The following is a 13,009-nucleotide window of genomic DNA, read 5'->3' as shown; positions in this document are numbered from 1 at the left end:
TAAGACTGAGTAGCAATTTTTTTGGCGTTGCTGTTTTACGTCAAATTTGGCCTTTCAACGAACTTCTTAAAAGCCCATTGAATTTTAATGAAGAAGTTTCCCGCTTGTAGGTCCGAATGAATTAAATCAAATTTTGCAATTGGCAATTTGATAGAAATCCCCATAAAACATTGCACATAGCTTTCTGAAATAAACAGGCCACATTGAACGCATTCACGATATCCAACAGCTCTCTTTGCAAAGACCTATCTAGTGTTTCTTGGCCGTGTAAGATCTATAATTAGAACATCGTCACCTAAACATCTACTAATAGAAGAGCATATTTTGGGGAAACAAATTCAATAAGAGTATAAAACGTCCACGATCGATAATGTGTAGTTTGTTAAAGATATCACGGTAGTAAAAACATAGCACTTTAAAGAGACCACAATCTGGTACATTTGGTCAATTTTTGCGTCCGTGGCGGACAATACATTTTTAAAAAGAAAGCGTACAAAAAAGCAAACACAAAGTTCTTCGTAAGCTTGTTTTAATCTTAAAAACACATTATCGACAGTCATTCCAGTCAAATACAATACTAACAGTCAGCACTCTAGAGATCAAAATTGCGGATATAAATATTTAATTCAGGGATATCAAGTGTATCAAGTTCGAATTCCGGAAAAAATAGCCGGTAGTCTGGGGCATTAGGTCCCTTACAGGGATAAAAGGTAAATCCCCGCCCGGGCCGTAGCTAACTGATTTATTGTAGTCTTTCTAGTTGCAATTTCTGGTGAGTACAATGTGGAATATTACGGATATTTGCAACATGCCGAAGATTTTCGGAAAGTAGCGAAGAAGTTTTCGTCAGTTAATATTCATGTCCGTGCCGGCCGCTAACTTATCAGAATCAATAAAAAAGAACCAGGAAAAATCGGTACCGATCGCAAATTTCCGGAATTCCGATAAAGCTTCAACATAATTTGTTCTCAAATGATCGCGTACTCGAACGAATCTGTCCCTACGCCTCCAACTCCCTTTAAATCTCATCGGACGTTCATTGATCTCAAAATCTATCCTTGACGACTCAAATCATATTTCCTGAATAGTTTGGCCTATTGACGTCCCTGTAATTATAACAATGGTCTTTTGGATAAACACCGCTAAGTTGTTGCAATATAATAACTGTTTAAAATAGTTACCGGTTTTCATTTAATAAAATGATTAAGTCATATTCGAGATTTCAGCGATTTCCAATATTTTGCTTTTGTTTCTCATAAGCATATGGTGCTTGGTATCTGCTATTGACTCCTATGTAGATTGCAAATATTACATAACCCTTACAGCGGCCGAGCGCAGATATCTGCATTTGGCCGCTAAAAAGAAAAATCTTTGCGCAATAATTTAATTCAAATCTCATTATCATAATCAAAATCATCATCATCGTCGTCGTCGTCACTACTACCACCACCACCATCATCATCATCATCATCATCTTCTTCTTCTTCTTCTTCTTCTTCCTCCTCCTCCTCCTCAACATCATTAACAACAACAGCAACACCAACTTAACATCATCATCAAACAACAATAAACATCGGTAGCATACAATGTGCTTCATCAACCATACATAATTATATGCGTTAAAACACCATAATAGAACAGCATGAATGAAGCTTTCTATTACTCTTTTATATTTCCTATACCAATATTTTTTTTTCGTTAATTGAAGGACTAGTTGAAATCTTCTATAAAAGCCCTCCCACCCCCACCCCCCCCCCCCCCAAAAAAAAAAATAATAATAAAAAAAACAAACATAATAATAATAACCCTAGCAAACAACAATAAACATAGGTTAGTTAGTATACACTGTGCTTTAGCAACCATGCATAATGAATGTTTATGACTTCGGACCGTTGTGATCAAATTTAAAAAAGCAAGATGGTATGTATGCGGCACACAACACATAGATAATTATAGTTTTATACCTTAAACGTAGTTCATCAAAATAAAGATAAGTTATTATCTATGTAATACTTAAATTAGGTTTATAATGTATGCATATTTGTCTAAAACTTGTGAAATGTGATTCGTAAGCCGACGACAACATTATCATTCGGACCCTTCTCCCCACCTAACAATCGAGATTAAACACCTGTGGAGATCCCGATCTTATCAATGAATAAACCGGTTCAATGATGTCAAGTCAAATAAAACATACTATTACTATCCAAATAAATATCTATCAAAACATGTAAATTGATATACCTACTTAACTAAAACTAAACTTAAACGATTAGCAAGAAAATATATAAAGAAGAAGCAGGCAAAGTAGACAAATTAATTGTAACATATGTTTTCTCAGTCTCCCACTGTTGAACAATATAAATAGTATTTATCGCCACCCCAAAAGGGATCTTTATCACACGTTCGGCTCAACTAATATATAATTGTGACAGGACAAACTGTCCACAAATACCTTGTTAATGTTTTATACATAACTCCAATCAAAGGTCAACTTCCAAGGAAACTGCGGCATGTTAAAACTGTTGATTATGACCAAATGTTGTTTAGTACAAATCAGTACAATAGCGTCTGTTATGTGGCCTATACTAATCCAGTTAAAAAAAACTTTAATCGCAGAAAAGTTCAGATTCTTTACACCTTTAAAGGGGCCTTTTCACAGATTTTGGCATTTTTTTAACTTATTCATTAAATGCTTTATATTGATAAATGTAAACATTGGATCATAAAAGCTCCAGTAAAAAATCAAGAAAAAAAAAAAAAGGAAATGTACATTGCCCGGAGCAGGGTTCGAACCAGTGACCCCTGGAGTCCTGGCAGAGTCCTGTAGTATAAACGCTTATGCCTACTGAGCTATTCCGCCGAGTACACATTCTCGACGTATTTTATACCTTATATAAGCAATCTTCGTAGTTTCACAATTTTTAACGACAAAAACAGAACTCTCCAAATTATTCAATCGTTTCGCGTTGCAACGCTTTATAATTTTTAGGTTTTAAAATCGTCAAAAGATGCATATAATGGCTATATTAGAGCATGGTAAATGTCCAGTATTACTGTTTCCTCACAAATATCATAACTAAAACGAAAACTTACGAATCTGAAACAACTTTTTTCAATTTTGTCAATTTACCAAAGCGTGAAAAGATCCCTTTAAGAAAATATATATAACAGTTCTTTCCTGTTTTAACAAAATGATACATTTAAAAATAAATTATAAAGCATCGCTAGCAATATTAGAAAAAGAAGTAGAAGGAGAATTATTATCAATAGTAGCAGTAGCAGCAGCAGCAGCAGTAGCAGCAGCAGCAGTAGCAGTAGCAGAATCAGTAGCAGTAGCAGTAGCAGTAGCAGTAGAACTAGCAGTAGAATTAGCAGTATCAGTAGCCGTATCAGTAGCAGTAACAGTAGCAGCAGCAACAGCAGCAGGAGCAGCAGCAGCAGCAGTAGCAGTAGCACTATCAGAAGCAACAGCAGCAGCGGCAGTGGCAGCGGCAGTGGCAGTGGCAGTAGCAGTGGCAGTAGCAGTAGCACTATCAGTAGCAGCAGCAGCAGCAGCAGCACTGGCAGCGGCAGTGGCAGCGGCAGTGGCAGTGGCCGCGGCAGTGGCAGTGGCAGCGGCAGTGGCAGTGGCAGCGGCAGCGGCAGCAGTAGCAGTAGCAGTAAGAGTAGCCGAAGCAGTCGCAGTAGCGGCATTTTGCTTTTTTGTTTTAGAAGTGTTTGTCGTATAAGAAGAACGCAAGGAAGACAAATTAATTGTAACATGTGTTATCTTAGTCTCCGTTGTAGTAGTATGTGTTGTATCTACACAACCATTTTTCAGTCACCTGAGAGACATGCTTTATAAGAGATTTAATTGTGGACCAATACATCGTGTATTAATATCAGTGTACCCACTGGGACACCACATGGGGCGAGGATTAACAGATAAACTAGGCCTTCAATTAATTATACGCCTAGAGGCAAACAATACTATAACTTACTGATAATTTTAGGATTGGGATGTGTTTGTATCTTATTTGAAATTAGCTAGCTTAATTCAAAAACTAATTATAGCCTCAATATTATCACAAGAACATCATCACATATTCATTGTGCAATATATAATCATATCACCATCACAATATGCCAGAGCGTTAGTATTTATTGTGCATACATATCCTACAGCAACATTTACAAAACTTATTACAAACCAACCGCTCAAGCTTTAATTAAGATTGATTTCAATTTATATTATGACAAACATTAAAGATCACTGTCAATTAATTAAAAAATAGCTTGATGCTTTGTACTCAAAGATTTAAATAAAAGAAACGTTGCGTACACAATAATTGGGGTTAATAAAAAAAGTCTGCAATTAAAATAATCAAATTTAAATAATACTAGATTTAGTTTCAAATTGTCGCTCAAAAAATGTATCAGTTATATCAGTTACTAGGGAATCGATTTGTTTAATCTCCGCAATCCAATAATAATTATGGTGTTTGTATGACAAATTAATAGCTATTCGTCATTGAATGTATGATACTCATAAAAATATTGAAACAATAACCACAACAACAACAACATATGTGATTATGTATATATCTTCTTCAGATACTCTGTGTCATACTTTCAAAATAATCCTCATAAGATTCATAATAATAAAATAAACACTATTGCAATCTTAGTAAAAACCAACTTAGCCGTTATGCTAATGATTTTATGTTCAGTATGCGTGTACATTTCAATATTATATAACAACAAGTGTTCACAAATACCTATGTTTAATAAATATTAAAAACATGAGAACCAATGAAGGTATTTCATTTTAATAGACTAGTTTTACCGTGTGTGTACATTCATATAAAATCTTTTGAAAATCACACTTGAGATAATGTCTTTAGGTTTTGCTATTTCTAATCGATTTAAACACCATAAAACCACCGTATTTTCTCTTACATTCTAAATTTTCTTACATTTCCTTTTTAAGCCAAAATATTTATGTTTTCATGATTCTAAATTTTCGGACATACGGATTTTCGTACAGTCAGTTATACAGCGCTATTTTATGTATTGTTCATGATATGCGAGTTATATAGATCCGATTGAAACTAGTATGGCATGAAGTAAACAACCAACACCGTATTGAGATTGAAAAAGGGCATTTATTGCAAATGCCATAAAAGTGAGGGCATTCAAAAACTTGATGCCCTAAAACAATGAATGTAATACATATAAAGAACAGTGTATAAAATATGTACATTCATACAAAACAAAACATAAAAGTACATATAAACATACAAGTTATGTACAGAATGCCATAATGGGCGATAGAAAAACGCCGGGCGATAGAAAAACGCCTGTAAGCATACATGGCACTAATGAAATGAGAACACTGGGTGATAAAAACCTAAAATTAAATATGGCGGAGGTAGGGGAGGTGGTGGTTTTGAAGCGTAAGCTTTTGCGATGCAACTTGCACCAAAGCATTAACAGATCACATGACTTTTATCTGTAAAATGATTGGCTAATGCCTAAGCGTGCCTTTAAGGTTACACTGCACTAATGTAGTATGTAAACAAAGGTATTGAGGATAACTTCTACAAAAACAGGAAAAATCCTCACAATGACATAAAAAACTTTATGCGTGCATAAACTTGGTTTTATGTATTGTTCATGATATGCGAGTCATATAGATCCGATTGAAACTAGTATGGCATGAAGTAAACAACCAACACCGTATTGAGATTGAAAAAGGGCATTTATTGCAAATGCCATAAAAGTGAGGGCATTCAAAAACTTGATGCCCTAAAACAATGAATGTAATACATATAAAGAACAGTGTATAAAATATGTACATTCATACAAAACAAAACATAAAAGTACAAATAAACATACAAGTTATGTACATAATGCCATAATGGGCGATAGAAAAACGCCACCAGGGTAAACAATGGTTACCCACTGAAATGGTAACAATGGTTACCCACCGCCCATTGAGAACGGACAATGACTAGCATATAAACTATGAGTAAAAAAGCATTCACCAGTAAATACTTTAAAAATAAACAGTGCCTACTAAAGTAATACATACACGGGTGACTATTTTACATATATACATGTAGGAGAGCTGCTGGTCGGAGCTTTAAATGTCATATCTGCTAAAATACAAAAATCACGAATGCATCCCTTTGAGCTGCTGCCTTACACCGTCAGCTCATATGGTTTTACAGTATGAGGGAAGAAATAGGGTGAAATATAGAGCCAAGAGCTGCTGCTTTAAACCGTCAGCTCTGAGCATGAACTGTAACAAGTAAAGTAGATATTAGGAGTTGCTGCCTTAAACCGTCAACTCATATATGAGCTTGTGAAATGAGGAAAAGAGAACGAGAGCTGCTGCCTTAAACCGTCAGCTCTGAGCGTGAACTGTAACAAGTAAAGTAAATATTAGGAGTTGCTGCCTTAAACCGTCAACTCGTATATGAGCTTGTGAAATGAGGAAAGGAGAAACGAGAGCTGCTGCCTTAAACCGTCAGCTCCCAGTTTTCAAGAGTTGTTGTGTAAGCTCCGTATAGGACCTATATGGGGAGAGATTGAGGGCGTATGTAATTAAGGTATGCTTGTGATTTCCATCGACCTAGTTGCTGAATTTGGGATGGGGACATGTGGTTGCTATGTGCGTGAGTTGCGCCCCCAATACGAAAAGAGTGAGCTGTAAAAAGTTTTGGATCCAAGTTCGATGCAATTACACATCTGTGTAACAGTGCTCGGAAGAATGTAGTTGAAATTGCCTCGCCGTTAGTGAAACGGAAAAGTGGACCAGGGTATTGTGGGGCTATACGTAAATAACGTAATACCGCCCGGATAGGGCACAACTGTTTGCATGCCTGACGGGATAATGGGATTGTTGCACAGCGGCCTTGTGAATGTTTGTAGGCATTGACCAAGACTGATACTCCTGAAACAATTGAGCCGTTGAATGTAAAGGATAAGTTCTGCCTTTGAATGACATTCATGAAACCCATAGAGGAAGTGGCTAGTTCCCCTAATCTAAACAGCCCATAGAAGGCAAACAAAAACATAGTTCGCATAAGAACTTGGGTGTACTTGTCTGCAACCAAGACACGAAGATTTGACAATAGCAACTGAAGATGGTCTGGTGTGAAAGGATGACGCCTATCAAAGTTTTTGTGGCGACGGATGCTGTGCAGTAATTTTTTGATGACAAATGACTCTGCGGGGTTTGAAAAGCCATTAAGTTTGTGAACGTAGGTAATGGCTGAAATATACGAGGTAATGGTGGATGCCTTTAACTGACGTGCATTACATACTGCTATGAACTGGCCTAGTTGTTCTGTAGTAGTGGGCCATAGCGGTTGTTGAGGATAGTGAGTTGAATGAAAATTGTTGTAGTGCTGTAGCGCATTTTGGTAACTTGCCCTAGTGGATGGGGCAAGAGACGAGTTCAAAAGATTGTAAACCTGCAAGTTCAGTTGAGCAGTAGAAGATGATCCGGAATTGCAGTTGGAACCTTGTCCATTTGTGGAGCTGAAGCTTGAAATTTCTCGATCTGTGAACGAGAGAGTAGGTCAGGTAATATGTTAAATTTACCAGGAATATGTTCAGCATTGAGTAGAATGTTAAATTTCATGCTTGCCAAAACTAGGCGACGTACTAGGTGCATAATGTGAGGTATTTTGCAGGTCTGGCGGTTAATAATATGTACTACGGCAGCGTTATCTGTGTGTAGAATAATACACTTTTCCTGTAATTCGTGGCCCCAGATCTCAATTGCCAAAACAATAGGGAATAGTTCTTTAAACGTGATGTCAAAAGGTAACAAATTTTCTGACCATGTGCCAGAAAACCAATAGTGTTTAAATACTGCCCCAAAACCGATTGAGCCAGATGCATCGGTATGAAGGTGTAGGGTGTCGGAGGTTAACCAACGGCGCTTATGAAGAAGGTTTTTTCCATTAAAATGATCTGCAAAAAGCCGCCATGCATGCAGATCTTTCCTGCTTTCTTTGTTCAAAGTTATGTGATGGTTAGGATTTGTGACCTTTTTGGTAAGGTCTGTAAGGCGACGTAGAAAACTGCGACCTGGTGTTACCACCTGGCAGCAAAAGTTTAGTAAACCTAGGAGGGATTGTAATTCTTTCAGTGTGACCTTCCTGGACTTGGAGGTTTTCATCAGAAGTTCCCGAAGTTTTAAGAGCTTGTCATGTGGAAGACGTGCTTCCATTGTAAGTGAGTCTAATTCTAAACCCATGAAAGTGATGATAGGTGTGGCATTTTCGGTCTTTTCAGACTTAATGGGAACTCCAATGAGGCTGCAAAAATCGAGAAATTTTTGTAAATTTGTTTGACAAATTTGCGAGTCAGCGGGACCTAGGAAAAGAAAATCATCGAGAATATGTATCATGTGTTTAATACCCAGAAATTTTTCTGATGCGTAGTGGAGAGCAGTGCTGAACCGTTCAAAAATAGCACAAGATGAGGATGCTCCCATAGGGAGACATTTATCGAAATAAATTTTTTCCTGGAATTTGAAACCTAACAGGTGATAATCTGATGGGTGAATGGGGATAAGACGAAAAGCTGAATCAATGTCAGTTTTGCTAAAAAGTGTACCCGGGCCCAGGTTTAAAAGGAGGTCTACTGCCTCATCAAAAGATGAATAAACTACAGTGGCAAGGGTGGGGTCAATGAAATCATTGATAGAATCACCTTTAGGGTAACTGAGGTGATGAATTAAGCGGTATTGCCCCGGTGATTTTTTGGGAACTAGACCAATGGGGCTTACGTGTAGGTTATCGAATGGTGGAAAATCGAAAGGGCCTTCTATTCGACCAGCTGAAAGCTCATTTTGTATTTTTTGGGATACCAGTTGAGGGAAATCAGAACAAGATTTTAAATTTGGTGAAGTGCAAGCTTTACGGGGTCCTAAATATCCTAATTTGAAACCTGTCATGAAACCATCTACAATATATTGTGACCATGTATATCCTGAAAGAAATGGGATTAACTGGTTAACATTTACTGGTGTGACCAAATTATAATTGTTTGGATGGCTTTGGGCCGGAACTGGAAGGGTTTCTCTTGCTAGAGAGGGACTGAGAGGCCTGTTCCTTGCTGGAGTATGAGCAGTTGAAAGCAGTGTGGGGGCCCCGGCAGAAACCACAGATATGAGGGTGGGGGCAGTTGATGCGTTGACAGTGGGTTGGTTTGTTGAAGTTCCAACATACGTTGTCTACGAAACGTTTTGGACGGTTTGAGGGGAACGATCTGCGTTGAGTGGCAGGTCTTGAGGGACGAAAGGACTGAAGATTGTGAGCATTAGTGTTTAGAGTGCTGGCCATCAGCCAGAATTCAGTGTGAATTCTGTCCCAAGGCAAAGGAACAGAAGCTCGAAACAAACGAAATTGATTGTCGTAATGCTGAAAGGCTGGACCTGGACAGCGAGTAGCCAGATCTCGTATGATCTCCATGTATTTTAGGAGTTGTTGCGTTTCCCCAGGGTACTTGTGTGTCCTTACGGAAACGTAGCGAATGAACGCAGACGTCCAAACTTCAATTGAGGTGATTTTTGTACCGCGTGTCGATGGTTGGATGGAAATATGTGCATGTTTGTCCAGTTGCAGAGTGAAGTTAGAGGATTGAGAGGTAGAATTAACTGGAAGGAGAGATGAAAGTTCTACATATTTGCCTTTCCAAATGTCCTTACATAATGACTTTTTAATTTGTGGAAGTATTGGTGTGCTGATTGGCTCTGCGTAGTGCATACCAGTATCCGGAAGAAGGCCCATCATGTGCGTGCTGAGTATTTCCTGAAGATTTGCTGGTGGGTCGACCTCATCTTCTGAAGAAGAGTCGTCCGAGTAGTTGAATGGTACCTGAAGGGGTTGTTGATGTGGTAGAAATACTGCATTGGGTGGCACGGGTCCAGGTACCTGAGGGGGTTGTTGATGTGGTAGAACAACATCATTGGGTGGCACGGGTCCAGGATTAAAATCAACACCCTGGATGTGCTGGATTGTGTTGTTCCCAGATCCATTGTGAGCATTGGATGGACCAGTAGATGTCCCCGTTTCATGTACTGGAATTGCCGTGGATATTGATGGTGGAGGACTGGTGGGTGTGGAGCGTGATTTCTTGGCCGTTGTATTATCACAGCAACTGCATATTGTTGTTGTTGCCGATCGTTTTTTAGTTTTCTTTGCAGGCCTCATCTGAAAATCAATTGATAGGTAATTATAAAATTAGATATTCAAATATATTCTATGTATACTTTTCCAAGTGTTAATTGCTGGATTTGTCGTGTATAAAGCCATATAACCATGTTATTAGTAAACATTCTAAAAGGGGATTTAAATATATCTATGTATGTACGAGATATGTTGTACAAAAGGACAATTGAGTATCCCCAATTAGATAAAATGATAAAATAGACCAAAAAGTGTGAGTTTGATAGACCCACAAAGATAAATGGTTAAAGGCGGACAAATGACATAAGGAATGCATGAGGCTAGTAACTAAATCAAGCATAAAGATATGGCATAAGGATGGCAAGTAAATCATGCCTAGATAAAAGAACAACAAGCGTGAGGCTGGTTACTACATTGTGAACAAGGGAGATAAATCTGATATTTCAATTCACAAGACTGCTGCCGTTAGTTCCCTTATTTTTGTGTAAAACACACAATAATTATAGAGTAAGCAGCCGACAACTGAATAATGTATTGATAAAATAATACAATGTTATAAGTGTGAGGTTGGTAACTAAATCACACTAAAATAAAAGAAATATTATAAAAAATAGGGCATGCAGCTGGTAACTAAATCATGCCTTTATTTTTCAAATAATAATAAGCGTGAGACTGGCAACTAAATCACGCAATAAATATAAGGCGTGAGGCTGGCAACTAAATCACGCATAAATATATGGCATGAGGCTGGTAACTAAATCATGCCTTTATTTTTCAAATAATAATAAGCGTGAGACTGGCAACTAAATCACGCAATAAATATAAGGCATGAGGCTGGTAACTAAATCAAGCCGTTATGTTATAAATAAGAAATAGCGTGAGGCTGGTAACTAAATCACGCATAAATATAAGGCATGAGGCTGGTAACTAAATCATGCCTTTATTTGATAAATAATAATAAGCGTGAGGCTGGCAACTAAATCACGCATAAATATAGGGCATGAGGCTGGTAACTAAATCATGCCGTTATTTTATAAATAATAATAAGCGTGGTGTTGGTAGCTAAATCATGCATAAATAAAATCTAGTGTAGGCAGATTTTAATAAATCACGACTAGATTAAATAATAATTAGCATGAAAATAGAATGACTAGCAAATTGCTAGTGTGTGTGTTGTATGATGCTGCCAACGAAGTCATTTATGAGTCTGTTACTCAATCTCACAGAGAGCTAGCTGTAGCTATTCAAACATTGAGTAGTAATACATATCTTAGTAATACATATCTAAGGTCTGAGCTCAGCTGCTGAGGATGCGTTTTGTGGCGGCGACCACTGCTGCTCTGATGTTTCTGTACAGCTGGCGTTGTCCCTGGCTGGATAGGTGGCATCCATCTTTTGCGAAGTTTCTTTCTTTGGAGGAAATTGTCCAAAACCCTTTTAAACGCCATAGGCAAGCTCGGCTGTCTAACACCGATCTCAAACGTTCAGAAAGTAGCAAGTTTAGACTGTCCACCCTGTTATTGAACCATATCGTGTCAACTGGGTATTTTGAAGAGACTTGTGGTGTGCAGCGATGTAAACATTGCATGACCACAACATAACGCACATTCAATTGAAATAAAAGTGTTCTCACCAAGTCTTCAATTTTATTTGCCACAGAAAGAATTGAACACGACGAATCATAAATGTCGTTGGTGCCAATAATCAGCACAACAATTTCCGGTTCAAAGTCAGAAATCTCGGTTAAACGATGGTGTAGTGTTTCGACGCGAGCACCGGAGAATCCAGAGTATTGCACTAGCGGGTGTCCTTGCAGATTCAAGTTAAAACGTAGAGTGGAGTCATGTCGGATGAAATCTTTAAGGTGCCTCACGAACGAATGGCCGAACAGCTGTACTTTTAGCGGACTGGGCGCAGCCATGTTTGATGACGCGATGACGTCACTAAATTGTCAGGAAAATGGTTTTCTTTGTCTCCCAGAAAACCATGTACACATGAATTATAATCGTAAAATCCACGGTAGAGCCAGGTCGCCGCCGATGAAATGAAACGGATAACTCATAACTAAAGAAGTCTTAGCATGAAAGCATAATGCTTTACCTTGTAATAAAATCCAAAGTAATATAAAAAGTGTTTTGAAGCGTAAGCTTTTGCGATGCAACTCGCACCAAAGCATTAACAGATCACATGACTTTTATCTGTAAAATGATTGGCTAATGCCTAAGCGTGCCTTTAAGGTTACACTGCACTAATGTAGTATGTAAACAAAGGTATTGAGGATAACTTCTACAAAAACAGGAAAAATCATCACAATGACATAAAAAACTTTATGCGTGCATAAACTTGGTTTTATCAGATTTTGACCCTGTTTTTGCTTATCTGATAACCCTTCGGTCATGCATTTTTACAACCGGATTAAAGTAATAAAACAGAATCATGCCTAAGGGCAATCGACCATTACATTTGCGTACTAGGGTAAATTACCTTGTAAACCTCTAATAAGCAATGGTTCCTTCCAACAGCGTTTGAAATGATATCGTATTAAGAAAGCCAAACGTTTATTGTTTTTACTTTTTATATATTATTTCAGTTGATTGCAAAGCTGTTAAGTTGCATTTTTAAAGTAAAGAACGAAGGGAACAACACAATAAAATTATGTACACTGATGTATTATTTCTACTTCAATTAAATAATTGACAAACAAACATAACACACTTGTCTCTAAATATTTTTCGTATTTGAATTTTCCAACACGAAAAACAATATCTTTAAGTGAACGGAAACTTATAATTATTACGGCATATAGTAAAAGCAGAGTT

The 13,009-nt window shown here is 37.6% G+C and overlaps 1 protein-coding gene across 1 annotated transcript; it reads right to left on the bottom strand.

Moving 5' to 3' along the window:
- Positions 1-6,560: 6,560 nt before the first annotated feature.
- LOC127838116 (integrase/recombinase xerD homolog) lies at positions 6,561-12,377 on the bottom strand. Its single transcript, XM_052365689.1, has 3 exons — positions 12,291-12,377; positions 9,770-10,214; positions 6,561-7,552 (listed from the first exon to the last, which is right to left on the bottom strand). The coding sequence occupies exons 2-3, from the start codon at positions 10,212-10,214 to the stop codon at positions 6,561-6,563; spliced, it is 1,437 nt and encodes a 478-aa protein (XP_052221649.1). The 5' UTR covers positions 12,291-12,377.
- Between the last annotated feature and the right edge of the window lie 632 nt (positions 12,378-13,009).

Source organism: Dreissena polymorpha, chromosome 7 (genome assembly GCF_020536995.1).
Source record: "Dreissena polymorpha isolate Duluth1 chromosome 7, UMN_Dpol_1.0, whole genome shotgun sequence".
NCBI lineage: Eukaryota > Metazoa > Mollusca > Bivalvia > Myida > Dreissenidae > Dreissena > Dreissena polymorpha.
The sequence above is the reverse complement of the archived record's forward strand: the minus strand, read 5'-3'. Positions and strand labels throughout refer to the sequence as shown.

What these genes read in the sequence shown, in the direction of transcription:
- LOC127838116 (XM_052365689.1), bottom strand. Translation starts at nt 10,214, where the DNA reads ATGAGGCCTGCAAAGAAAACTAAAAAACGATCGGCAACAACAACAATA. An exon ending in GGGCCTTCTTCCGGATACTG is followed by an intron (nt 7,553 to 9,769) that starts GTATGCACTACG and finishes TCTCGTTCACAG; the next exon opens with ATCGAGAAATTTCAAGCTTC.